The following is a 27,526-nucleotide window of genomic DNA, read 5'->3' as shown; positions in this document are numbered from 1 at the left end:
TTCGTCAGTATCCACCTCTGGGAACAGGTAGGTGCAGCAGATGCAACAGCCCCAGGGGCTGCTGGGAGTCGTAGTTTGGAAGCGAGCCCAGCCTCGCACAGGTGCACCGATCCCAGAGGGCACAAAGCTCATCAACAACCTCAGCACTTAACAGATTAATTACCGGCTGGAGCAGCCATTCTGTGTGTGTGCAGCACAAGAGGACATCACTGCTATAGGGCCAAGCAGCGCACAACTGTAACCCCTCTACCTTTAAAATCTTCCAGACCTTGGCATGTATCCTCAGTCTAATCTTTTACAAAAATGTACAGACAACACTGGCATCTCACTCGGCCGTGGGTTCCTACTCCTGGGGTAGGTTCCCTTGTGCCTTTGGAGCTGCAATGAGAGTTAGCAGATTTCCACTAGCTGACCACAGTCAATCACAAGGAGGCACAGAAACCTAAAATAAAGGTATATATTAAAAAGTCACAAGCAGCAGTCCGATGACAGAAAAGAAGGGACACAGAACTCACCCAAGATGCAGAGACAAAGCCATAGGCGCTAATCCGGAGACCACTGGAAACCCTGCTTGATACCAGAGTCAGCAGAAGGCGATGCAAGAGTCAGAGTGTAAGATGGCTGCCGATACAAGGCTGGTAAGCTTGAGTTCAGCAATAGTGGAGGGCGGTTGTCAGAGTAGCCCAAAAATCAACCATCTCAAAAGGTCAATGCAACAGGAAGCCACGACGGCAGCATACTTGACATCAAGACCTGCATCAATTAAAAGACCACACGAGAATCCTACTCAAATTGCACATCCAAAATCTGTAAATCGTACAATAGACTGTGCTCTTGCCGTCAACCCAATACTTGAGAAAGGAGCCAAACCCTCACCTTTTCACGGAGCACCTCATCTGCCACCAGCCCCTGCATCTGCTCCTATATATCCTCTTGAAGGATTCTATAGACCAGATTTCTCCAACGAGTAGCTTGTGAACTACTGGCGGCTCTCCTGTGTGCAGCCTAACCTACTAAATTAGTAGCTTTTGATTGGTTGAATTAATATATGTACAACATTCCAAAGTGTGCATTCAAGATGAAAAGGTTTGTATTTTCAGAAATCAGCAAGCGTTTGGAGACAATTGGCTGAATTCTCAAACTTTATTTTCAGCTATGTGATAATTCAGGCAGCGTTGGGAAGACAGATTAGTAATATGATTGACTTTTTTTCAAAATAACTCCTGACCACCATGTCGGATTCATTAGTGATGCACTGCTGGCCATTGTGCATATGGATGCCACTAAAGCAATATTGTTACTATTACAACACTTATATCAGAAGTGTGGGAAGATTTTTAACGAACAGGGGTAGGTCTTATAACAATAAATAATGGCACTTCCTGTTTAACCTATCTACCTTTGTATTTTTATTAATCAATTTGAAGCAACCCAGTGAAGTTCATTAATGTTCATTTTGACACTTATTTTAACAGCTTTTCCGATTTTCATTTAGTATATTTTAATCTGAACTTTTTGCAGAACAATCTTAAATAACATTCATAAATTCCACAATAAATACTACAGTGATTACAAGAATACAATGCTCAATACACAATAAGATCACCCCACACATCAATCACTACCTCGCACTCATACCTCACACCCATGCACCGCATATATACAGTGGTTTTAAAATCCCAGAACAAAAGTCATTGCACAAACAACCAAGACTATTATTCTTCAGCCTTCCATTGAAGTTACTTGAACTGGGTATGTCCAGAATTCAATTGACGGATTTTAAAACAACTGTATATATGGGATACATGGGTGTGATATATGAGTGACAGGTAGTGATTGATGTGTGGGGGTGATCTTAGGGTGCATTGCTTAGCAATGTATTGTTGCTGTAAATCATTGTACTATTGTTTGTGGAATTAGTGTTTAAATTTGTTCTGCATAAAGTTCACATTAAAATGGACTATATAAAAATAGGAAAAACTATTAAAAAATATTTTTATGGTGAAATGAAATTAAAACATTAATTAACTTGGTTTGCTTCACGTTCGATTTAAGCAGAAGTGTCATTATTGCTTCTTGGGTGTGTTTTCCCCTTTCCCAAAACGAAAATATTTTTAAGAAGGTATCTTTTTCTTGAATTGTGCATAAGTAGTGCTCATTACACGGAGATCCCCACTATATACACTATAAATATGTACAAGGCTTTGCTGTTATTTAGCTGGGCATGCACTAGATAACACTGCAATACACATACCACGACGACAATCTTTACAGACTCCCCTCCCAACCCCAGGTACACTTTGCGTCTAATTGATTGTTTAAAAATGAATAATTTTTCTTATCCACTGTTCCTTGTGGAACTCTTGATATTTTTCTCTGCCTGAACGAGATCATTCCTCTAAATTAAGCGCAGGTGTTTCCGCCTGTGGAGGACGTGGTTATGGGTTCTAGGTGTGTGGCAGCTTACCATAGCCAGAGGCTATTTGTCCTCACACTGCTGTATTACCAGTCGTAACAGTAAAAGAGTGCACTATGGAGCGTCTCCTAAGCTTACCATTTTCATCCCTGGCACCAGTGGTAGAGGGCCCAAGCTCGGAGTGAACGATGGAAGCTGACAAGGCAGCTAACAAGTGATAACCTTCTGTGTATGTGTATAACTGACCACATCTGCATGCATCCTAAACAGCAAAAAACGTCCCCTGGGACCATCAAACCTTCCTTACATGTCAGCACTGAAGTGGCCTATCCCACTCGTGATGGTCCACCAGGACATCATCGCCTCCCACACATCTACTGGACATCCTTGATGGGGTCCCTTGGGACCTTCTCTACTTGTGCTTCACTTAAGTTACCCCATGGGCCCCCACACTTAGTAACTGCACATCACGGACCACAAAGCCCGTCAGGAACCCACGTGCCCCAATATCATGGATGGCATCTGGAACACTCGCAGCCGCTCTACCCATCACTGAAGTTACCCCCAGGGGCTCACATTCACACTATCAGCGAAATGAACCAGATACACTCACAAGTTCCATCCTTTTGCACTACTGAAATTACTCCGAGGTCCCTTAGAAAGCCACTATGAGAGCGTTTATTGAGTTACCCCTACTCACACTCAGCAGACCATGCATTACTAAAATTGCCCACCACAACACCTCTGCTACATGTGTATAACTGCATTGACCCCCACCCCTCCGACACCGTAACACCTTTTGTACCTGTGCGTTATTTAAATTGCCCAGAGAGGCACACACCTGAACATCCCTGAACTGATTCCCATGGACCACTACACCTTCCGTACATGTGCATCACCAATATCACACCTAGGGATCACCACACAGTGTGCAGATACTGGACTTCAGAGTAATTGATTAAGCAAACTCCCAGAAAAATTCACTGTTCTTTTATTTGCAGAATTTACAAAAAACAAGCTGGACTACAGTATTTTAAATCTCATATTTAGTGTGCCACTGTGTCCGTTATGCTAGAAGAGTGCATTTGATCACCACAGACTGGCACAAGTTCCCTTCATGTCCCCCTCGTTATGTACTTGTTGCTGGTAGGGGGAGGCTATTGACTGAGAGACCCAATGTCCAACTCCATGTATGCAAGTGTAAATACGCGCAATTGCTGCAAGGGTCACTGAGGTGGCTCGCTAGCGCAGAGTTCGAAGGAATCCCCTCAAAGAGATGGAGTTTGAGGAGTCAACGCACCAGTATGCGCAGTACTTTTAGCAGGAAAGCTGGATGTGTCCCCTCATCGGCAGAGAGGTGGAGGACTCCATTTGTTGGGTGCAAGTTATGTATATACATCTACTGATGGAGAGCTGAACAAGTCCCATGCTCGGGCAAAGCTAAGCGAGCCTGCGTGCTAGCACTGAGTAGGAGTATGCCCCACATGGAGCCAGAGACGTACTACTCCCTTTGTTGTGGGAGAGGTGTGGCGCCGCGGCCAGGGCGACTGACGCTGGAATCTGGGGACCACGGTTCGATCCCCGGCTCCGGCGGCAGGTTAGCCCAGCACCATGTGACTCTGGGCAATAGCTCGCTTAATCTTCCCGACGGCCCCCAGCGCCTAGAGACCCTTACGGGTGATTGTGCGCTTTACAAATGTGGACTTTACTTTACTTTTTTGTTGGGTCCAAGTTGGGTAAGCACGTTTGTCAACACCGAGGTGGATGGTCGACTCTCCGGCATTACGCTGGAGGAGCGCCCTCACTGGGAACAATTTGGAGAGGCTCAACTGCTGACAGTGGTTGCCACATCTGCTCAGTGGTGCAGATAAGTCTGTTCACTCAGAAGGAGTTGGATAAATACATTGATTGACAATGTTGGGAAAAGTCTTGCAAAGGCTCAGCATGCTCCCCTTTCCTCACGTTTAGGAAGGGGACTGCAATCTTCACACAGTTTTCCCCCGGCCCTCAGACACCACATCCTCAGGTCGCGCCCGCATGTACCACTCCACCCAGGAGCCATCATACACGGCAGTGTCCTCTTTCCCGCACAGGAAGGAAGCGAGGCTCACGTGGCAAGCAGTGACACCAGAGCCACAGGATGCCACTAGGGGCCGAGAGAGGTCGATTCTCTTCTCCTCAAACATCTGGCGCAGCTGGTCAGGGGCCTTTATATGGCCAGTCTCCGTCAAGAAACTGTAGAAGGGCATGTTCACCACACCACCAGGCATGTGTCCCGGCTCAATACCTGCAAGAAAAGAAGACAGTTTGTTCAAAATACGGCAACAAGAGCAAGTATATGGAGTGTAAGAAAGAGGGAATGATACACAGAGAAAAATAAAAGATATTAAGTAGATCGGCACACTTTAAAAAAACACAACAGTTATCAGAACGTACTAAGTGGTGCAAAAGTAATTAGAACATTTCCACAAATGGCTTTTTAACTAACAAGATATACAACAACTGTTTCAAGTTCGCATGGCACGGTTTTCAAATGTGAACATGTCAAAAACGACTGACCTTGATTTGCATTTGCACCAAATCAAAACAAAGGTTAAAGAAAAAATATACACTAAGTAGTACCTTCAATCCAGCTTTGGTGTAAATAATTTAGTGGATTTCCTATGGGAGCTAAAATGGGAAATGATGCACTTTTCTACCATTCGCCCCATTAATGTTTTTTCCTGTGCACGGATCTTAATGAACAATGGCTCAAACTTTCTAGGCAAATCGAGAGGAGTGTTCAATTTGATTACAGTCTCAAAGAGAACTACAAAGTGTCATCGTATTTCCTTTATTTCGGTTGAATAAAATCATAAACGGTACTGTATAAACATTTAAAATAGAGCTGTAATAAAATGTGCAAATTCATTGTAAATTAATATTTCTAGGTAAAACCAAGTCATGTGTAAAATTTCAGTCCAAAAACCCAAGTCTCATCATATATTTAAGATCCTCATTATCATAATAAAAAAATAAAAAAAGAAGTTTGGATGAAACATCCCAAAGCCAAAATGATTAACAAAGAGAACAAGTAAACTCCTAGACAGAAGGGTACAAAACCAATCAGAAGTACAATTGAAGCAGTACATTAAGTATGCATGAAATGTGCTAACTATTTTAAAAAGCATTCAACCTTACGTACCATTTTGCCAATAAGTATCTAGCGACTAAATACACCACATAGTCTCTGGTGTTGGTTTTACATATTCTAAGAGCTGTATGGTGTTCCCTAAACCCAAGATGTTTACAAAGAGTAATAATCCAACATGTGCGTTCTTTAGCATAGACCTTACAAAAAATAGCACGTTCAATATTCTTCACACTACAAAGTGTCTAAGACATTGGCGGTCGCCACTGTGTTGGTATAGTTAGGTTAGGCCAGTTTCCATCATAAGAGCATTTTTTGATTTGCTAATACCTCTGACGCTGCTTGACGAATGTGCATTAAGATTTTCAAAGAAGGTCATCCACCTATAGTCTTTCAGGGAAAGGATCACACTGATCCATTAAGCAGGGGTCAATAAAAAGTGAGGGGGTCCCAAAAGTGTGATTTCCCATGGTAATGCGGATGCAAAACTTTGTTCTCAGACAGTAAAAATGTCTGAATGAAATTAGCCCACATTTTTTGAAAAAGTTAGAAATGTATTCAGAAAGCGTGCTTCTTTTGATGTGATGTAAATCTGTTAAGCCATTTGAGAAATTAGCTTGGCTATGAAGAGGTTAAAAAGTTAACTATAGCTGGACTGTTGGTGTCCAGATATATGCTCAGATTTAACTCCAATTTCAAACGGAATAGTCGATTCAGATTGGCCGACCACAACATGAATAGATTGTGGCAGCCATTGCAGGACTTAGGAACATTGTACCTACATCCTAAATATTAATTAAAAGATAATATAAGGGACAGGGTTGGTACACCCCGATACCCGGAGGTATGTGAGGGGTTGGTGACTGGGGTGGGGTCCTCAAAGGCCTCTCCCTCGATTTGCTGGCCAGAACACAGACAAAATATTGTGGCAGCCATTACAGGACACTGGGACATGGTCCTCATTGAAATGCGTTGTAGTGAATATTAGGTTTTGAGGATCACAGAAAAGGAGGACATATAAAGGGTTAGTAACCATATAAATAGTTTTCTAGTGGGGTATACTCATTTTAGGATTTCTGGTGAGTTCAGGTGATCCTTAATAGTGATAATGCGGACCCTCTGCTGGGATCGGATGAACCATGTTTGAAAAAACAGTTTTCCACCATTTTTTCCATAGAGGTTCAATGAGGGTGCTCCAGAAGCTAAAATGAGAGCACATTTTCCATAAATTCACACCATCTTCCTCAGCCATGTGAGAACAAGGTCTAATTTTCAGAGTAAAGCATTTATTTCCAGGAGCATCAGCCATTTAACTGATTTACACGTCCTACTGCAGTTTCACCACAGTGTTCTAAATAGCAACTAGAGTGGTAACAATCTGCATTTACGATAAAATGACACACAAAGGCCATTTTGCCTGAATCAAAGCTGTCAAACTGAAAGGAATTTCCCAGAGAAAACTGCAGTAAATTAACACAGGATGGATTTCCTTGTCCATGTAATCATGGCGAGTGCTCTAGAAAGCTAAAATAAAGAGACATTTTCTATCCGTTCAAGTATCTTCCTAGATCCATTTCGGTAAAACATTCTAACAAGCAGAGTGAAACATGGACAAACCTTGTGCCAAGCACTCCACGTGGCCAACCCATGCTGCGCCAGGAAGTTAAAAACGCTGGTTCCGACAATTTGGGTTTGCTCGGCATTGGGACACACGTGCTTTGGCACTTTAGAAAAAGAATGTAGCTCGAATGAAATTCGGCGAGTGGTGTTAATTCAGACTAGTCTTCTGGATACGTGATGTCAAGATATTAGAGAGATCAGCATGCCATGGTGAGCCTTCAGAAGTGGTTACTAGTTTCTGGGTTTTAAACCAGCAAGATTATTTTCTCTAAGTTCGGGGGAACCCCAGGTTGAATGCGCCATGTTGAATTTGTGGGAATATCGTGGGTGTCCAGGGCATGGTAATGATGCAGCAGGTTGGTGGTCACCTTTTGGACATGGACCTAGTAAACCAATAGAGTGTACTGTACTAAACATGACCTTTGGGAATAACAGATGTTTTATAATTTACATTGAAGCGTTGCACTATGTCGATAGAGACTGTTTCCTAACAAACATGCTTAACAAAAAATGTGTTTGTGCTTGTACTTTCAGATGCCCCTGACGAAGGGAACCTTTTTTCCTGAAATGCATTGGGTTATTACAATAAATCATGGCATGTGGAACCCCCCTTTTGCTGCTGTTTTGTGAACGTGGACTTTAAGCTTTGCTCGGATAAAATGGATTGAATAAATAGACAAGTATGACGTTAAAAAGCATGGATGAAAGAATACGATTAATTAAAGAGAGAAAATAGATTATTTTGATTCATTGGATTCAAGCAGTCATGGCTGTGCAGCTTGGCGTAACCGTAACTGGTTTCTTCGTATTTTGTAAATGTTGCAGTGCAACGAGAAGTTTTGCACGCCGGTAAAGTTAGAATGGAGTACTTTAAACAAAGGTGTGCATCTCATCCCTTCTTTAAGCCTAAAACGCATAGCCTTTGGCCATGTGCAGTGGGGAGGCAGCTGCAGGGCCTAAATTGTGGCCAAATCCTGCTACCACCCATCCATGACCACCAAACACCTTACTTACTTAGCCTTCAGCTCTTCACAGCAAAGGCTGACCGTAGTGTCTTTGTTCAAGGATTTTCAGTGGCCAGCTCTGTGCAAATGACCTACCCCCAGTGCACCCTTTCTTTGGGTGAAAACAGGTGAAGAGACAATGACATCCATCAAAAGTGCTTCACTTCTGAAACATTCAAATTCTTTTGCATCTATCAAAAGCTTACAGACAAGCATATAAGAGTCCAACCATAATTTCAGGTCGTTGGAGTATCCCTCGTTCACAAGGCATGTAATAAACTGTCAGAATCATTAGTTGGTCCCGTAATTTCAACAATTTTATTACTTACAGATTATCCGTGATGTAATTTAGCATGTCACTAGTGATCTAATATGCGATGTCATAAGCTGTGCATGATGGGGGAGCAAGTTCTAGACAGTTTAATAAACTGTAACAGCCTTCTTTCTGGGTTTTTTTTGGGGTGGGGGGGGGGGGGGGGGTGTTAAACTTTGGTTCTTCATATTCCTAGACCAAACTATAACACAACTTTAACCCTTGCTCTTTTCAGTGAAATATCGGTCTAGTTATAGTTCGATCCGAATTTCCATAGGAAGAACATTTGTTTCGCAAATAACTTTGGTGTACTTTGCCAACTCTTAACAAAACGTACAAATAATGTTCTTCCACGTACAAATGTTCTTCCACCTCGGCTCCTTCCTGGAAAGCTTTTTTTTTGGGGGGGGGGGGGGTTTGCCTAAAGGGGAAATTTCTCCATGCGATTTCAATAGGGATTTTTGAACAGAGATACAGGGGAAAAGGCTGAACAGAACTACACCAAATTTGGCTGAAAGCTACATCTCTATTCAAAAGGTGTGCTTTTTGCATTGTGTAAATTTGTTGCATAGTTTTTGAGAAAGGAAGGTAAAAAAAAAAATAATAGAGATACCTTGGCAGACTTGTCCAGATATGCGCTGATTAGCCACTTTAAAGGAGACTGTTGAATCCAGATTGGTCACAAATAGAATATTTTGTGGGAGCCAATACAGGGGCATGGTACCTGGGTTTGCGTCCAGAATCTGAATTAAAAATAATATATAAGGGGGGCGGTGTGAGCATACTCCGACCCCAGAGGACATGTGGGGATGCCACAGAGCTTTCCACAAAATGGAAAAAAATGTCGTGGCATCCATTACAAGACCATTGTGCCTCATGACATTGTTCCTACAATCTCATCAACACATGTGTACATTACTCTAGGATGCATCTCTACAGTGCCCCCTAATGAAATTTTCCTTAAGGCATCATCGGTGCCTCCTAGTGCTATCCTCTTGAAAAGACAGCCACCAATGGCTCCAGTGTGGCCATCACGAACTACTCCACAATGGTCTCCTTGGCACTGCCACTTTTTCTTGGGTGTCTTCCATGTACTGCCACCGGTGTCTGGTTTCAGAATGTGCTCCTGAGGCGTTGGTGGGACAGCATGTACAGAAGTCAGGAACTGGCACATATGAACAAATCAAACAGAATGGACAGAAGTGAACAAAGTGCAGTGTGATTAACCCCATACTTGCTCAATAGTCAACAGGCTGAGCACATTTTTTTCCAAAGATGTAGGTCCTAATGTTAGCCAAGAAGGACCTGTTATGTCAGGTGTACTCTGAACCAATTATACTGATAGTTTATAAACGCCACCTTTCACTGCAAATGTTTTTTTCACTAGGTACCTGATTTAGAGTATGGCGGAGAGGTTACTCTGTCGCAAGGTGCAGTCTCCTCTCTGCCAAACTTGAGGTCCGCCCACCTGATTTATAAACAGGCGAACCTTCAGTATGTAGATAGCAGATGCTACCATTTCTCCGCCACCAACATACCTGTTTCGCATCCCAGGTCCATGAAATCATTTTATACTCCATTTATCCTAACTCAACATAATATACATACAACTAAACCAGTACCTTAAAGACAGGTTGACCAATACATCACTGTAAACAATTCAGTTCATTTAACTAGAGGTCACTGAGCATTAAAATAGCTTACCATATTGGACCAATTAGCAATAATCGTTGTAACCCTTTGGATGCGTCGAACGTTACGGGTGGAGTGTGCGTCAAACGGCCGGGAGCCGTCCGAATTTCGCACGCATCCAAAGGGTTAAATCTAGTTTCCAATGAGGACAGATCATTTTGGCTAACTAGAATTTGCCCAACTCTATTTACCTTACACGGCACTAAGTGCAAAACTCAATGTATTTTAGGTTCAGAAGAAAACCCAAATTCATAGTGAGGGTAGATGCCTACTTTATGAATTTAAGTACATATAATAAGAGCTGGACATGTCGATGTTGACTGCAAAGAAAGAAGACAGTGAATGTAAGATAGGCATTCTCATAGGCGGTACTGGGAAGGATACCGATTAAGGGCACTTCCAGGTAAACTAGCACAGTGGTTAGAATAAACTGTCTTAAATCACCACCTAAAATACATAAGTAAATGGGACGTGGCAAATTTGTTAAGCAAGGCTGTTCCGGAGGCAAGGTTCTGGCACAGAGAATTAACTATCTCCACTCTATTAACATCCGATTTAGCTAGCGACCAGGCGAAGTCTTCTGTTGAATGTAGGCTGCACACTGGAATGGAGTTTTCCTGTATGCCCTTCCATGCATTTTAATGTAAGGCAGAGAATTATGAATGGGTTTCGGTCTTACTCGAAGCCAGTATTGGCTTGAGGTGTTCCTGTACTAGCTTATTTTCTTTAGCCTAAAGAGCAGTCTCCCTGCGGCGTTTTGTACCTTGTGAATCCTTTTGATTTGGTATACAAGTCTCCACAGTAATGTAGTTCAGAGTTGAACTGGGCCCCTACTCTAGTTGGTGGATTTAAATGGGGGATGAATTTTCTTTTTAAAGAGTTTGATTTGGCAGAACGAGGTTTACCACATTTGGGTTAATGCGGAGGTCTGCAAACCACATCAGTCCCTGGATTCCTACTTTTATTTTGATAGGCAAGTGTTCTCCAAAGGTGGGCTGAGAGCATGGGTGTCAATGCTTTTGATGGGTTGTGCTGGGCCTAGCACAGATAACGTCAGTTTTAGAGCCATTCAATTTGAAGAAGTCAATGCTGTAGAGGCAGGAGTTAATGTTTCAAATTGCTTAGGAATGCTTCATCTGATTAGGAATGAACTAGAGGAGGCTAAAACGGACCAGGCCTACTGGTCAATTTATTTAATGCTGAAGAGGTCTTCGACATGACCATGTGTGGAGGGCACTTTGACAGCATGCAGCATTGATAGAGGTGTTGGCTGTGACTTAGAGTGACAGAGAAGGGTGTTGTGATCTACTGTGTCAAAAGCAGCTCACTGGTCCAGAAGTGCCAGCATTCTGAGTGGCCTGACTTGGGATTTCCAAAACATCTGCCCACACAATATGGTTTACAATCAGGCTGGAACAAAACTCAGATTGGGTTTTAAATAGTTCTTTGACGCAGTGTGATTTTGGAGTCAGTTGGAGATGCTTTTTCAAATATTTTTTAGGTAAATGGAAGGACTGGGCGATGTGATGTGTTGTTTAGGGTGTTTGGGTGGATGGGGCAGAGGGAGTGTTCATATAGAAGGGTAAAGAATCTTCCAGTGTGTGAGGCTACCATTTACATAACTGGTCACTTGGTAGGCTAGAGATGTTGCATAGGCAGGTGCAGTAGCAGTAAGGTAGGGGGCACCTGCAATTTACGTTTGCATGCTTTTAAGGAGAAGGAACATCAGGTCTTTTGTCAGAGGAATGAAGCTTGACTGGTTGGACTTGCCCTAAAAGTGAGGGTTTAGGCACAGACAAGTCATTAATCTCTAAGGCTGTGCTTATTGCAATTTTTTCTTCTTCTGAGTAACGAGGGAAAGGAGCTGCACTTACCTTGGATTGAGGAATGGGGGTGTTGACAACTTGATTTGAGTTTTTTTTTTAGATGGTCAGTGAACTATTGGCTAGTGAGGAACCAGTTTTTAGGTATCGGCTAGACCGTGCTTTGAGTCATGTAATATATAATTTGTGGGCTTCCGCCCCAACCATAGGCTTCCCATTTGCTGGCTCCACTGTTGCACTCATTCTTTCTCCCCATTTGCCCACGGCATGCACGATTCCTGCCTTTTCCTGTGTTTAGCCCTCCCAGAGAGCAGCGACCAAGTACTACATCAATCCACTGTTTAGCATCTGTTTTACAAATGACTTTTCTTTAACTAAGAGCAGTTCACATGAGCGCTTGTGGTTTGCTCTCAGCTCCTCTATAAATTGGCCTGTAAATCTTGTTCTCATCTCGTCCCATCTGCTGTGCATTCAAAGACAAGATCAAATGTCAGATGTTCTTTTCTTTGTCTGACTTCAAAGTGAGCTGATTTTTTTTGTTCATGTCCCGATGCTGATTTTACCTCTCATCATAGCAACCCCACACAATTGACAAGCTGAGGCTTCCTGCAAGACGTGTCATAAGGCCTGAAGGCCATTGTTTTTCTACTGTCTTTGGTTTTATTTAACCAAGCTGTTGGGATCAGCAGAAGTGCTTTTTGAGCAAGAGGCTATGTTTTTCCTCCTATATAATTTTTGGTTTCATTACTTCAAATAAACCAAACCTTAAATAATATACTTACTTAATGGAAGTGCAATTTAAAAAAAGACAGCCAACAGCACGATCAACCTATTTACATTGCGCTTTTGACAGAGTGATTAATTGGATACGATTTAAGAGGTAAACATGCTGTTATTGATCAGTTTTATTGAAATGGAAGCAGCTTTAAGTTGCATGCTTTCAACTTTAGATGCTTTCTTTTAGGTTTCAATCATTCGTGAAATAAAGCCAATATCAAGGGATGCCTCCTTGTGCTGTCCAAACGCGGCATGTAATGGGAAGTTACTTAACAATATATCCGGCAAGTAGACAGGTTGCAATACCCAATCCAGGTTTATGCTACCATCACAGGTAAAATATCTTTTGTCTCAGCCTTCTGATCAAAAATCAAGGCGAGCAGAATTGGCAGGTAATAAAACATTTTTGAAAGACCCCTACATATATGCCTATTCCCTGCTGACGAGAGGTAACCACCTCGAAACACGTGTCCAGGGATGGCCAACGCGACAGTGATTTTTTGCTCAAGACCCTGGCAGAGGCGCACACGCTGATGCTTACTTCATGGACCACAATGCTTTGGGGCAACACGCTGATAGGACAAGCAGTGTGCGACCAATTGGATTTTCTTTTGTATTCAAGCTCCCTTGAGCTGGTGGGGCCGACGAGCCCGGGTTACGCACCTGCGTGCCACGAGTGGTACCGGACCTGAGGATATTTTTTGGCAGCCTACGCAGCACCCGTACATATATGCCTATTCCCTGCTGACGAGAGGTAACAACCTCGAAACACGTGTCCAGGGATGGCCAACGCGACAGTGATTTTTTGCTCAAGACCCTGCCAGAGGCACACCCGCTGATGCTTACTTCATGGACCACAATGCTTTGGGGCAACACGCTGATAGGACAAGCAGTGTGCGACCAATTGGATTTTCTTTTATTTTTGAAAGACTTGGCATGGGAGGCGTGTATTTTGGGTTTATTGCACTTTACAGTACATTTTAAGAACTATTTTGGAAGATGTTCACATGCCTCCGCAATAATGCAACTAAGCAAACTAATAAATATTGTTCCCACATTTGCCTCTTTTCCTCTTCTCGTTCACACATTTTTATAACCCTCACTGTGTATAGCACTCAGATTTTGGACCCATTTCGGTGTGTAGATCTGTCATTGCACGTGCGTGCTCACACACACACCTCTGGACGCTAATATTTTTTAAAACATTTTTCCAGTGAGCCTATTTTGCCATGTTGGCATCCAAAGTAACTTGGCAACCAACCCGTCCAACAATTAATGAGGCCCACAGCCTGTGTTCACTGTAAAAATGCAAAATGTTAACTGTCAGGTTATGTTGAGAACCGTAACACATTATAAAGTGAAACAAACATCTGCAATGCAATAGGTCTCGCATTATTAAAGCTTGAGCTATTGGCATTGCTAAAAATTGCAACACCAATAGCTTAAACTTTAATAATGCTATTGGAATTGTGTGGCAGGAATAAACCAAATTAAGCAGCAAGGTTGACTAAATTTTGTGTCAAAGGCAAGAAAAGGAAAATTATGCAGCATAATAGGCAACATTATGGGCTGTTAGACTCTGGAGAAAGAGAAAGGAAAGGACAGTTGTATAAAACAAACGTTTGCAATGCAATAGGCCTTGCATTAGCAAAGTTTGAAGTTGTTGGTATTGTAAATGGCATTGTTTTTTATCTATTGTTTTTTTTAAAGCGTTCGTGGTGCTTTATTTATTCTAGTTTTATGTAGCACTATGTTCCAGCGTTGTAGACGTCGCAGAGCTAAAAGTAACAGCTTTTACAGAAAACGGCACGTTGCTTTAGTAACTGGGTTTTAATAATGTAATTAATAAATGTCTGTATTGTAGAAATACTATTAAGTTGCCCAGAGACAATTCGCTTTGTGGTGTTTGGATTCAAGTTGTCATAGTTGTTGAACCAAAAATGAGGAGGCAAGGCCCCAACTGCAGGATGGAGAGCGAGACCTTGAACAGGCTCATGTGCCCCTCAGTGTTCATATTTTATTCGGCAAAAATAGCTTAGTTGGTAAAAGCAACCTCTGCAGTGGGCCGCCAGGATTCAGGTTCCAGTCCTGGAAAACCCACTCACCATTCACCCTCCAGAGTATGATGAATCGAGTCCTATAATAGGAGGGAGCGTCTTTAGTACACCACTCTATAACTCTATTTACTGCTGTAAATCAGGTTGTGTTTGAAGTATTGTTTATTTAATGTGCACGTAGCGTTGTTTTCAACAAAAAAGTGCTTGATGTGTCTACAATGGTCTAGTCTGGAGTTTTCCCCGAGGGTCTCCCAGCGCTGTGCCTGTCCCGAGCCTGACAGTGCTGCCCACTTGTTGGCATTTTTGTACAGCTGGGCTACTCTTGGGGTAGCAGCTGGCAATATGGTTAGGTGAGTTAAGTTTCCTTGCTGATGTCTAGAGTGGTTTGTGCGTTACAGCTATGAATTCTTTCAAGGCCGACTGACTTTCATCAGTCCTAGGCTGACACTGTTAATCTGGTTAGTAGCAGCCCCAGTTACTTACAGTGCATCTAAGCGATAACAAACTAAGGTGTGAAGTTCGGTTTAGGTCTTCTATGTGATAGAGCAGTAGCTATAGAAGTACCATGTAAGACAATACATTAAATACGTTACTTTATTAGAACTAGCTCCCGCCGTGCCTGTGTTGAACGTTCTTTGTTTCCTTAACTTCACTAAACCCTTCACCACATGCTGAAGTTTGAGAGTCACCCGCCCTGGAAGGGAGGTCATCTTCATTATTTGTGCCCCACCTTTAGAAAAGGCCAGGAAAGTTGCAAAAGATTGTATATGTGAGGTAGTGGATTTCCGTTCAGTTAGCACAGTTTTACTATTGTGACTGATGTGGTAGTTACGGAATGGAAAATTCTTGCCAGTTAGCACCGGCAAAAACTCATGCCAACTTTTTACCATGGATTTTTTCCCCCTTCCGAACGACAATGATAATTCGCTTCGGTGAGCTTCGTCGTCTTTTAAAATCACCAGAATGGTTCTTTGCTCAGCTGTGCCAATATTACCAACAAGTGACGGGACCTTTCCCAGCCCTACCAGCCTCACCTCCTGGACACCCCTACAGGCTAGTCCGCTTCTTTGTGAGCCTTCTATTAAAAGATAGCAGTGGAGGGTGAGAGAACGGACGAGTTGTGAGGGGATCGAGGGGGCAGAGCGAGGGATAGAAGAGATGGAAGGTGAGGAGAAATGAGACGGGCAAGGCAAGAGACAGCGATGGAGGATGAGATAAGGGAAGACCTTTGACACGGACTTCAGTAGCTGAAAGAGGGGAGTAGGGGGCAGGGAGAGGTTGGAAGCTGGGGGGAGGGGGAAGAAAAACAGAATTAATCTCTAGTATACACACAGAATGCAGCTCCCAAGCCCGGGAACTGTCTTACTGACGGTACGAAATGGATTGGGAACCAAACTCATCCAAACTCCGAGAAAAAAAAAAAGCCACAGAGAGAAAACACGACGTCCACAGGATCAAACACCCAAAGGGTGGACCGAGACTCTGGCCTATTGGTGTCTATTTGACAAAACAACATGCAGGGAAAGGCCAATAGCAGGCCTCAAATGGAAAATCACACGCACAAGCGTGTGCATTTTCCAGGTCCATTTTCAAAACCCTGCGCAGTGTATCGCTAGGCGCAAGACCTAAAAACAAACTTGTGCCTGAAAACCAGATTAAATCTGACCATTATGTTTAAACATGCAATGGTTTAATTGGAAATGAAACACTGCAAAAAAGTCCCTTGTATGGTACAGAACTCAGGAAACCTTTAGTAGTTTTGACAGATGATTTACTGCACTGTATGGTAAATGCAGTCTTCTACCTGGCACCTTTCTACCACCAAAAGCATTTTATTCCAGAAATTAAATTGACCTGAGATTTGTACGCCACACAATCACGAGTGAGTCATATTTCACCCATTAATAAAGTTATGATTCTGACAGGCTGAAGAGAAGTGGAGAATCTTTCCAGAGGCAATTGCTCACTTTAGATTAACTTGTTGTGCCCGGTGTTGAATTGCTTCTTTCAACAGATTTGCTTTACTCATACCCATGATTGTATATGTCGTCCCCATTTGGGTGGCCTTCTTTGCTTGCCAGTTTACCACCACATGTGTTTCTCAATCCCGCCACAGAGTGTCCATGTATCTCCCCATAGATAGAAATTTGATAGAAATTTACACAATAGATAGACATACACACACACACACACACACACACACACACACGACTGTGCGCATTTAGTTATGCCATTCCCATTGTTCTTGGCACTGGGACGGTTATAACAGCAGAATAAGGAAGCTGGATTTAAATACGAAATAATAGCCTGACAATGCAGTTCTATTTGGCTTTTCACAGAACTTCACATTTTTAAGACAAAATATTTAAGTTGTTTGTCTTGAGGCCACCTCCTTCTGCCTTATGTTTTTACAGTTAAAGTCTTCTTATAGAATGTTCTGCAACATAGAACAGACAGTACATATGCATAGAAGTACAGTGGTAAAATAAATATACAGAAAGTGTGTTGTAGGGATACGGGGGGAGAAAAGTTACTGTAGGATTTGAATTGGGATCATAGCTAGTCTATTTTCCTTTAGAGATTACCCACAACATTCGACTACTATAAATTGTGCATATCATTAAATTCATGTTGTATTAGGTTGTAGCAACAGTACATCACAATAATCATGAATACGTATTGACAACGTTAAGGCACTCACTGTCAACAGTTTGACTATGAGGAGGCGGTATTTGGAGCACCAATAACGGAGGTGATGTGTAGGTTCTAAATTGGATATAAATCCAACATTTTAGAATAAAAAAAGTACAAGGGCCCTGTTTGTGCGGAGAGTATATCGGGATAGAAGATGTGTTATAATGTAAATTGGCTGTGAAAGAGAAGGTCTTTAGAGAGTATAGCACTCTCCAGAGTTAATAGTTTACGGTGGCTTGTAGCTAAAAAGTTTGGTATCCAATGAGTCCCAAATTGGTCTGGGAGAGGAACCCCAGGGGGTGAGTTGTAGTGTCACGTTATCAGCACCTCTAAGGAAGGGGATCCACTCTTGCCATAATCGGAAGGAAATCGCCTTGAAGTTCTTCCAATTATGTAGCATCAATTTGCAAGCTAGGGTAAGCATTAGGTCTATTAGATGGCGATCACAATCGGTTCCTGCCTTATGTTTTTTATAGTTGAAAGAGGTCTTGCTTCATATCCTACTGTCAGTCATGTTGCTGCCCTCTTCCTGCTATTAATGTTAACCTTCCCCCATTCACACCCAGTCAGTAATCTATATTTTAATATTACAGGGTGAAACAGGGATTGGCGATCTGAAGCAACAGGTTTGTGCCAGATGTCCGTCCCCTCCTCCACACAGCTGCTGCCCAGCTCCCACGTGTACTAAGTTACTTACTGTTTATAACCTCCGTCATAAATCGGCTTTCTATGAGATAAACAGAACATGAGCGCAATCAGGAAGCTTAACCTCTCCAGCTCAACTCGAAGATCTAGAAAATCGTTTATTTTTGCATACACTCCATGATGCATATGGTCATGTCTGAAGTGGGGTGGCGGAGTGAGCTAAAGAATGGTGATGGATTAAACCCAGATCAGTTGACTGGGAATGAGTGTTTGATTTGCTCAAACGCTCCGTCCATCATCCCCTTTTGTACACTCCATGATGGGCATATCAATTTACCAAGATCCCAACAGTTGGAATATTACCTTGAACATTTTTGTCCTTTCAAAACCGGCAAACATTAGGCCTTACTGTCCTGTAATCATATTTTTATGAAGCATTAAGTGTTTTCCAAAGTTTTATGCTACAAATTCAATACCAGACCACAATTCCCCTCCACTACATGCGACACCACTCAAAATAATTACATAACACACAATCGCACTCCACATAATTCCACTCCACCCAATACAACATAATTACTAGTCACAATTCCAAGGCTCACCATGCCGAATAATTCAAATACACAATTCCACACAAAACAATTCCACGCCACATACATCCATTCCACTCAATAACAAAGCTAAAAGACAATAACATTGACAACGGTCTCAGATTGCCAAGACCTATTGGCTTTGAAGGCTTGTTACATATTCTAAGTCTGGATCAGATTATGCCCACTTTGGCTAGCTCTCTGCAACAGTGGAAAGTATATAATTAGGAGAGGTATGAGAAGCAAATCTTAGTAATGGGTAGGTTAATGGTGATAAGCAAACTACGCTAAAGTAGAGTATGCATGCAAAGTTCGCAGTAAGAAACTTGTGTAGAAAGCATTTCCAATTGAAGGCTTTCACAAGTGTCTAATTCTTTTGACCAAGCATGCCATCATCAATCCAGAAAAAGCTGAAGTACTTCTCTTAAGAATTTGGCGGACTGCTTGTGAAGTTGTAGGCTGGATGCGGTGGGCTGGGGCAGGTAATGATGTTTGTGTTAAAGTTGTGCTATTGTGTGACCTGGATCCCTGTATTGCAGCTTTCACTTTGGGTTAGAATAATAAGGGTGGTCTGAAGGGTTTTTCTATGCATTGCCGCTACCCCTCCTCTGAAGTATTTGGATCTAGTGGTGCGTGTAAGGGAATAAAACTGGGGTACGAAATGCTACAAGGACAAAGTGGAGGAGTATGAAAGTCGGGTATACACAGAGAACGTCAATATTGTAGTCAGTTATAAGGTCATATAGAGTGTGTTTCACTGCCAATTTGGAGTTTGTAACAGCATTTCACGGAGGGAATCGTTTTTACGTTGTTTGAGCAAGTTGACAGTTTATAGTTGTCAGACTTTCAAGACATTATACTTTAGAGTCCGGCTCAACTTAATGTTAAAGGTATTGTGTGTGAAATAAGGCCTTTTACCTGTTCGGTTAAGTATCATTTTATTGTAGTAATTTTTCTATGTAGAATAACTGTTACAAAGCACACAAGGAGATGATGGATGGAGCGCTGCAACTTTTCAGACACTCACCCTGAGTCACAGATCCAGGTTGAATCCATCATTGTTCTTTAGTTCACTTCCCCACCTCAGTTCTGACCCAGCTATATGCAAATCAGTCTTGACCCTGTGCCTCATGGGAACAGTCCAGCCCAAACTGCCAAGTCAGGTCTTTCCTGAACCGTAAACAAGCATCCTGGGACCGGTTTCGGGATAACACCCCTTATCAGCCAGGCTAGCTTGAATCCAGTGGCAAAGTGAGCAAGGGACCTGCGTCTGGGCATACCCTGCCAACTTAGGGCAAACAAACAAACACAAGGAGATGATGCGCAGAGCGCTGAAACTTTTCAGACACTCACCCCAGTCACAGATCTGGTTTGACTCCATCATCGTTTTTTAGCTCACTTTGCCACCTCAGTTCAGACCCAGTTAAATGCAAATCAGTCTGGACCCTGTGCCTCATGGGAACAGGCAGGCCCAAACTGCCAAGCCAGGTCTTCCCCAAACCGGAAACAAGCATCCTCATAACGATGATGGATTCAAGCCAGATCTGTGACTGGGGGTGAGTGTCTAATTAGTTTCAGGGTGCCATCCATCATCTCCTTGTTTGTCGAATTACTGTTACAAACCATGACCGTTTGCTAGAGGTGGTGTCTTGCCATACTTAGATTACCTTGCTTAACTGAAAAAGCATCTACTTTAATCGTTTACCTTGCTTAACTGAAAAAGTGTCTTCTAGAATTGTTTTTATCTTCCTCCTCCTGGTGAAGTATTCGTTTTGTGTTCTCTGGTTTACTTTCAACCATGTTAGTGGTGAGAGCACTCGAATAAGAATGGTCACAAAGGCCTCTTCATTTTACACTACGCAGGGTCTGTCGAGTGTATCAGGAGTGAGAAGAATTAACCGAAATTTTGCAGGGGATGTGGCTAGGACTCGAAACAGACCGATGCAAGGCCTTAAGATGACATCCAAGAAATTAAATGCTAACACGCTCTGCAAGAGGGTGTTTAAAAAAAGATTTAATCTGTCCTCTGTCATGTATTTCTCCCCCGGTTTTTTTAAACCAGACCCACACACAGACCATCTATCCCCGGTTTGTTTTTCCCCCAACCCCTCCTTATAACTGTCCATTGTCTGTGTGCTTGCCTCAACTCCTCCTACCGGCCAAACATTGTCCATCTGCTTGCAAATCCAGCCCCACCTTCCTTTGGAAGTCAGCTTGCCCACAGCCCCTCCTTGCTGCCTTCAATTGTCAGTGTTCTTGCCTCAAGCCACTCACTGCCAGTGCCATAGTAGGTGTGCTCCCCCATCCATATATTGTGGTCTCTCGCCCTCTATCCCTCGGTGTTGCCTTGAGGAGGCAGTACAAATAAGCGCTATGATGCAGCCAGCACATCCCGAATCAGAGCACTTATTATTATTTTTTTTTAATTACTTTTAGCCATGCCGCACAGCAGCCACACCGCTGTATACTAGTATAGAACATTGACAAGACCAGTAGGTCTCATAGGCGAGAACTATTGATTTTACCATTGGGCGTATCTTAATGCTGCCTTCTGTATGAAACTCAGAATAGGCCCCTATCCATGCTGCTAATGGCATAAATGATTTTGCAGCAAAACTTCCTGGGCTTGGTAACTAAGATTTTTCAGTGCCACCAAAAGAGGCGATTCTTAAAAATCACCCAAGTGTGATCACAACTGCTGTCACATGGCAGTCCTTTGGGGGTCCTGCCTCCTTAGCAATCGTCATTCATTAAATTCTTCTAAGCAGTATCCTCAGGCTTTGTCACTATCAATAGCGCCCTCTACTCTGGCCTCCTGGAAGGACTTGTCTATAGTACTTCTTGTAGAGCAGTCCAATGTTAGTCCACAAGGTTGAAGCCTTGCCACACTTTCATGATAAAATAGATGTTACCTTTATACACAAGAAATCGAAACATGTTTCTTTTAGTCTGTCGCCATTCTAAAAATCTGGCATGGTTCTGATCCTTGAAGACTAATACTAGACATCTCAAACTCTTGCATGCCACAAACTATTGTATACCAGAAGTAAAAAGATCAGCGTTCCATCATACTTCTAATGCCTTTTAAGCAGGGCCAATGAATAGACAGCCCGTAAGACTATGAAAAGTGCCACGTACTCCTGCAACTCTTAAAGAGCAATCAGCATTGCCACCTGTCATTGGAACGCCCACCAGTACTACAGGTAATCCGAACTCCACCAGTGCTCCTATTTCTAATTGTCCATAGCAGATGTTTCCCTGCACAGCCGTTATTAGCCATGACTTACATTGCTGCTGCCCATAAACAGCTCTAAGCAATACCTTAAAGTATCCTCTCCAATAAACGGTCAGTTGTGACCTTAATACTGACTCTCCTGAAGATCTCAGAGCAGTTCTCCTAACACGGTCACCAATGAGAAGGTAGCTTCTGTTGGTACGGCCACCATTACCAATCTCAGCACAACCTCCTAAAGCAGCCGCAGCAGTGAATATCAGCACACTATCCTACTGCTGTCACTAGTAAAGGCCCATCAGCTATGTGCCCTGGTGCTACTTGCAAGAAAAATCTAAAGAGCAACTTCTGCTGCAACCACCATGGAGCTATGAGCTGTGGTAGCTAGTACTGCGACCAAGAATCCCAGAAATGCGATCACCATGTGTCTTTTATACATGAAGTCTGCTTGTACCTTTTAGCAATAATACTGTCAGGAGCCACACTCTACCCTCCACCACTGTGAAGGATCTTGCTGGACTTGCCTGGTTGTGCTTCACAGCGACCACTCAGAGGGAGCAGTAATTAGCACATAATACTATTGCTGCTTTTTGTAATCTCTCAGTATTGTCCATTATTGTAACTTCAGCAGTGCCTGCTTAATATAGCCCTTTCCTAAGGGACAGTTCATCGTAATTTGCTATCGGTAAGAGCCTACAATCTGCACTCTTTCACGCTTGCATCTTTAATCGCCCCTCACTCTTGTATTTAGTGATGAAAGAGGGTACCAGTAACGAAAAGCTCAGCAGAGTTGTCAACTACTGGTAACATTAGGGTGCCATTGGCAGGGTCTCCCAACATTAAGGTTATAGCAACTGAAAACAGTCTTCAGTGCTTCCTACTGCTATCATAAATAATGTACAGCATTTCTTGCCACTACCACCAAAGATCTATGCACTCTACCATCACAGCAAGAGGCCCAACAATGCCTCAAAATGCTGCCAACACTCTTGATCGATCAAATGTACTTCCTATTGTTCCCGTTGGTAGAATCTAGGCAGCACCTGCAGCAAACAAAAGATCCATCTGGGGTGCTTCCACTAGTTAGAATACCAACACCTCCAATTGCTAAACCAGTGAAATACTCTTATACATAATTTCCCAAGTATATATAACCCAGTGACATCAGAGTGCCTCTCACCTTCCCGCGGCTCGGGTTCCAGACCCCGGAAACGTCCCTCAGAACGAGCATCAACAACCTGAAAGGCATGTGTCTCCATATTGTCCACCATCTCCTCATGAGTCTTCACCTGAGAATGGTCCAGCTTGGCACTGAACTCAGTTGGTGTAGGTCGACGCATCCCCGAAGTCACAGGGAACCCCTCCAGTAGCCAGTTTTTAAGCCCACCATTCAGAAGCGACACATCCCGGTGCCCAAAGATGCGGAACATCCACCACACACGAGGTGCAGAGAAAGAGCCCAGATCGCTGCCATCGTAAACAACCACATGGCAGTTGTTGTCGATACCCAAGTTGCCCACATACTCCGCAAAGTCGTCCTCTGTAGGAAGCATGTGGTCATAGGGGGTGGCCCGTTCTGCACAGGCATCTATATCGAAGAACAGGGATCCCGGGATATGACGTTGTTTAAACTCTTTGCGAGCATCACGTTTGGTCTTGGGTAAGTACCAAGAAGCATCAAGGATCCGGAGGGGGCTGCCCAGCTGGGTGGAGCGTAATGCCTCAGACAGCCATTTAGCAGATACGAGGGTGCGAAGCAGTACCTGGCTGGCCATAGTGGAGTCAAAGATCAGATGCCAAGGGGACAGGATATCAGGGTGCAAAGTCACATCCGATTCTGAAGGCAAAAGACAAATAAAATACAGTTAGGAGAGCAACATCAAGAAGATGGGTTCAAGAATTTGACAAATGGAATAGTGTTTGCCCCTTCTAGTGCTAGGTGAAGTTGAAAGGTGCCGACAGTGATACTGCGCTTGTCATGCATAATACTGGTTGATTGAGGACGATCACAAGGATAAAGTGCTCACTGCCTCCATCACTGAATGGGAAAAGCATGCAGGAAGACCCAATCACCTGTTCGGGGATTCGTATAGATGTGCAACTATGTTCTCTAGTGGGCAGATAAGTCTTTGGGGGCTAAAAGTGAGTGTTAACCAAGCAGGGATATGGAGGAAGATCCTACGTACCAGTCATATTCAGAATCACCCCATACACTGGTGCTTCAATACCTGCTGCGGAAGCCTAAAAGGCCTGAACACAGAATAAAGCTCAAACAACTGTATGTCCTCAGGAACAAGTGCCTTAAGGGTGGGGCTCTAATGAGGCAGTTTGTGGCTTCTCCGAACAGGAATGCAAATTAGTAATCACATGTACATTGTAACCGTCAAGTATTACACTATGAAGACACTTAATTCTGTATAGATGTTGAACTACCAACATAAAAATTATAAATGTAATTTTAAAACGTCCCCCAAATATTCAGAAAAGCACAAAAGTCATGAAACATTAATTAGTTGAAAGGACAAATCAGTAACAATGTTGGGCAGCTGCTAATCCTAGCACAATATCTACCTTGGAAAGCAATTTAGATAGTACAACTTGACATTGGCCGGTTTAATAGCAGTGCATGCTTTGTGTTAAATTATCCTTATATGGCACAAAAGTACAACTTTTGGACCTACAGATTATTTTCCTGTGCTAAGATATTTGCATCAAAGCAAACATTACTGGTTGGGGGCCTTGGATTTATTTACGGGTACGATTACTGTGGTGACGACCACAGGGAGATGTTCACGTTGATCACTCACGTTTTAAAATGCCTGCCACCACATAAGCAAAGTTAGGTGCCCTTGCTAACAATTCTGAGCTGCAGTAAACTACAACCCTCTTGAATACCTTTCACCCTAAACTGGATCTCTCAGTTTCAAACAGGATTAGACTTAAACAAGGTGTGTCCAACGTAGCTTTAGCAAGATTGGATACACGTTAGATTCTCTGGATACCCACAAACGATACATTTACATACAAATACTCCGAATGGAACTTAATTTGAAATAACCTGTATACTGGGAAAATGCGTTTTAGACAGTACATTTTTCAAAGTTTGATAAATGTAATTTATTAATGGGTAATAGTCCAACGTGGAAGTCATGTTTTTACAAATAATAAAAGTAACTGATTTACAGAGTCTGTCTATCCAGTTAATCTGACATGGAATCAGCCCCTGAGGGCCTAAACTGGACACCCGACTTAAGTAGCTAAGACACTGCATGTTAGATTTTACATCCAGTCACCAGCTATTTATATAGTAATTAATCATACCGCCCATTGGTGCAGCACACACTCCAAAGAGAATGGTCTACTATAATTGATTAATAAAAAGGTCATACTCATGGAAACTTTGAATCCAAGCCCGCGAGCAGAATCCAACTACCTTTACCTCAAGGGGGACATCAAAACAGACATGTGCCAGATCGCTTTCAAGTGAACGTCTAGTAAGTAACTAAGATTAACAATGTAAAGCAGGGCCCACCACTGGTCGTCGTCAAGGGTTAGACTCCAACTCCACACCTCCTGCCGAATCGCATAAGGTTACACTTACAGCACTCTGCAATAACGCAAAGCACAGCACTCAGCAAAATTTCTCAATAAACTGAAATTTACTACAGGTATGGAGAGGACAATGATGACAGGATGAGTTCTGCCCTGGCAAGAATTCCTTCCTGCAACTTGAGGAGGATGCGTGCCCCATACTCCACAGGGCTTCAAAATCCGTCGTCTAAACGTGAAAACTCATCGACTTGTTAAACTTTACGTTTCCTTAACTTAGTCTGTATGCTTGCCTATTTACCCACATCGTACCAAGAATATTTAACATAAAATACAAGTAGCAATATAATTACCTTTAGCAATGCTCTGTTTAAATTAAGTTTCAAATACAGTTACGGAGAACGTAATACGATTTAAGAACACCTGTTATTAAGTTGTTCAATACGACCATTAAATAATCAGATGGAAAACCTAAAAATAATGATATCGACCGATAATGGTAATTGGTAAATTGTATAACAATCATCCACCCCATCACCCAAAGCACAAAAATCCAAAGCTTGTGAACTGAACGGCAACCAAAAAGAAGAGATTGTGCATGTTGCATTCACCCAAAACACACTTAAGGAAACGAAAAGCAACGGTTACAGTCCACTACTTCTTTCAGAACACAGTGTGTGTTCTTCTAAGGTGTGAATAAATATGTGGAGTAACATAATTCACTTGCATTTCATAGCAGTAGGTCTTCAGTGCAACAAGCAGGTCAACGTGTCTCCTGTACGGGGTTGATTCCATGGAAACACAAACTGAAATGCCCATGCATGCTGTCAAAAATGCATCTCCAGTCTTCTAGGGAACGAGAAGTAACAAGGAGAGCGAATACACCCGATCTGTTGAGGACACTTACTGCTCCAGTGTAACTAGATCTGAGCAATACGTCCTAATTTAATGTTCACTCTGCAGCACACGGGCTTCCATCTTCTGGTTTATTCGCACGCACACAAATGTTGCACTGGGCTAGACGACTATACCTATTCAGCAATGTAATGGCATGCTCTCGTTGAGCTGAGCGGTTCCTGTATCCCCTTAGCGGAACATGAATGGGGTCCTTTAGGGGGTATTCCGTGTAGCAGGAAATTCACAACAGCCCCCAACAGCAGAAAGCCGTGACTAAAATACGTCCATCGGAGACACAGTTGGGGGAGGACAGCCTATCCTAGTCCGAAAGAAATGGCGAACCTGCAACCCACCTGAAAAATGTTTGCGAGGCCACGAAGGTTCTGCTTAAGGGTACTGAAACCCACTGTCGTTTAACTTAAAATGTGCCCTTTTAAACGGTTCCAGGCTGCCTACAGGTTATGTAAACCATGTAACGCCTTCAACAAGGAAGTACCAGGAACCAATGGGCTGTACTTCGATTAATGTGCGCTGTGTAGCATTCCCATTCCCATTCCCAATGAAGTTATAACAATACATGGACATTAGCAGAAAGGACTCTTTGTAACGGGATGAGTTGTAAAAGTGGTATGCAACAATCTTGTTCGCTACTTACATGACCGTCCGTAAATCCAGCTCAACGTCCTTTACCCTTTATTGATCTTTTCCGCAAGACACTTGGCCGTAATTTAAGTACTTCCGGGTAGCATGACAGCCAACTCCATGGCGCAACGTACCGTGGGCGTCTTGTGGGAGTGGCAGGGGCTCAACTGTGTAAGGCGGCTTGGGATTGGAGCATTACCGACATCAGAACAAATCCTGGCGCCCTGCACATAATTCTTAAGCGCTTATTGGCTGTGGAATCCCACGTGCCTCTGAAACACGCTGTTAAAGCTGTCCTGTCAGTCGGCTGGAACAACGCAGTTTGGAGGGGGTGGGACTTTGCTGACAAGACATAAAGTGAGTCACTCAAGGACCGGGAAATACAATTTGCGCTGGGTGAAATCCGGTTGAAACTCAGTTGCTTCCACCCACTATATAGAAAAGG

The 27,526-nt window shown here is 42.9% G+C and overlaps 1 protein-coding gene across 2 annotated transcripts; it reads right to left on the bottom strand.

Moving 5' to 3' along the window:
- Nucleotides 1-3,391: 3,391 nt before the first annotated feature.
- On the bottom strand, nt 3,392-27,198 carry LOC144824942 (3-mercaptopyruvate sulfurtransferase-like). Of its 2 annotated transcripts, none has more exons than XM_078683889.1 (4): nt 27,095-27,198; nt 23,174-23,830; nt 4,131-4,703; nt 3,392-3,924 (listed from the first exon to the last, which is right to left on the bottom strand). In XM_078683889.1, the coding sequence occupies exons 2-3, from the start codon at nt 23,766-23,768 to the stop codon at nt 4,402-4,404; spliced, it is 897 nt and encodes a 298-aa protein (XP_078540015.1). In that variant the 5' UTR covers nt 23,769-23,830; nt 27,095-27,198; the 3' UTR covers nt 3,392-3,924; nt 4,131-4,401. The 2 variants fall into 2 exon arrangements, with proteins under 2 accessions (XP_078540015.1, XP_078540020.1); XM_078683894.1 differs by lacking the exon at nt 27,095-27,198 and adding an exon at nt 26,793-26,999.
- Nucleotides 27,199-27,526: the final 328 nt, after the last annotated feature.

This window comes from Lissotriton helveticus, chromosome 1_1, assembly GCF_964261635.1.
Source record: "Lissotriton helveticus chromosome 1_1, aLisHel1.1, whole genome shotgun sequence".
In the NCBI taxonomy this organism is placed as follows: Eukaryota; Metazoa; Chordata; class Amphibia; order Caudata; family Salamandridae; genus Lissotriton; species Lissotriton helveticus.
This window is presented reverse-complemented; position numbering and strand designations above follow the sequence as displayed.

Bases quoted from the DNA above. Each gene is read 5' to 3' on its own strand.
- LOC144824942 (XM_078683889.1), bottom strand. From the start codon at position 23,768: ATGGCCAGCCAGGTACTGCTTCGCACCCTCGTATCTGCTAAATGGCTG. The intron at 4,704-23,173 runs GTGAGAGGCACT...CTTTTCTTGCAG, and splicing joins GGAACCCGAGCCGCGGGAAG to GTATTGAGCCGGGACACATG.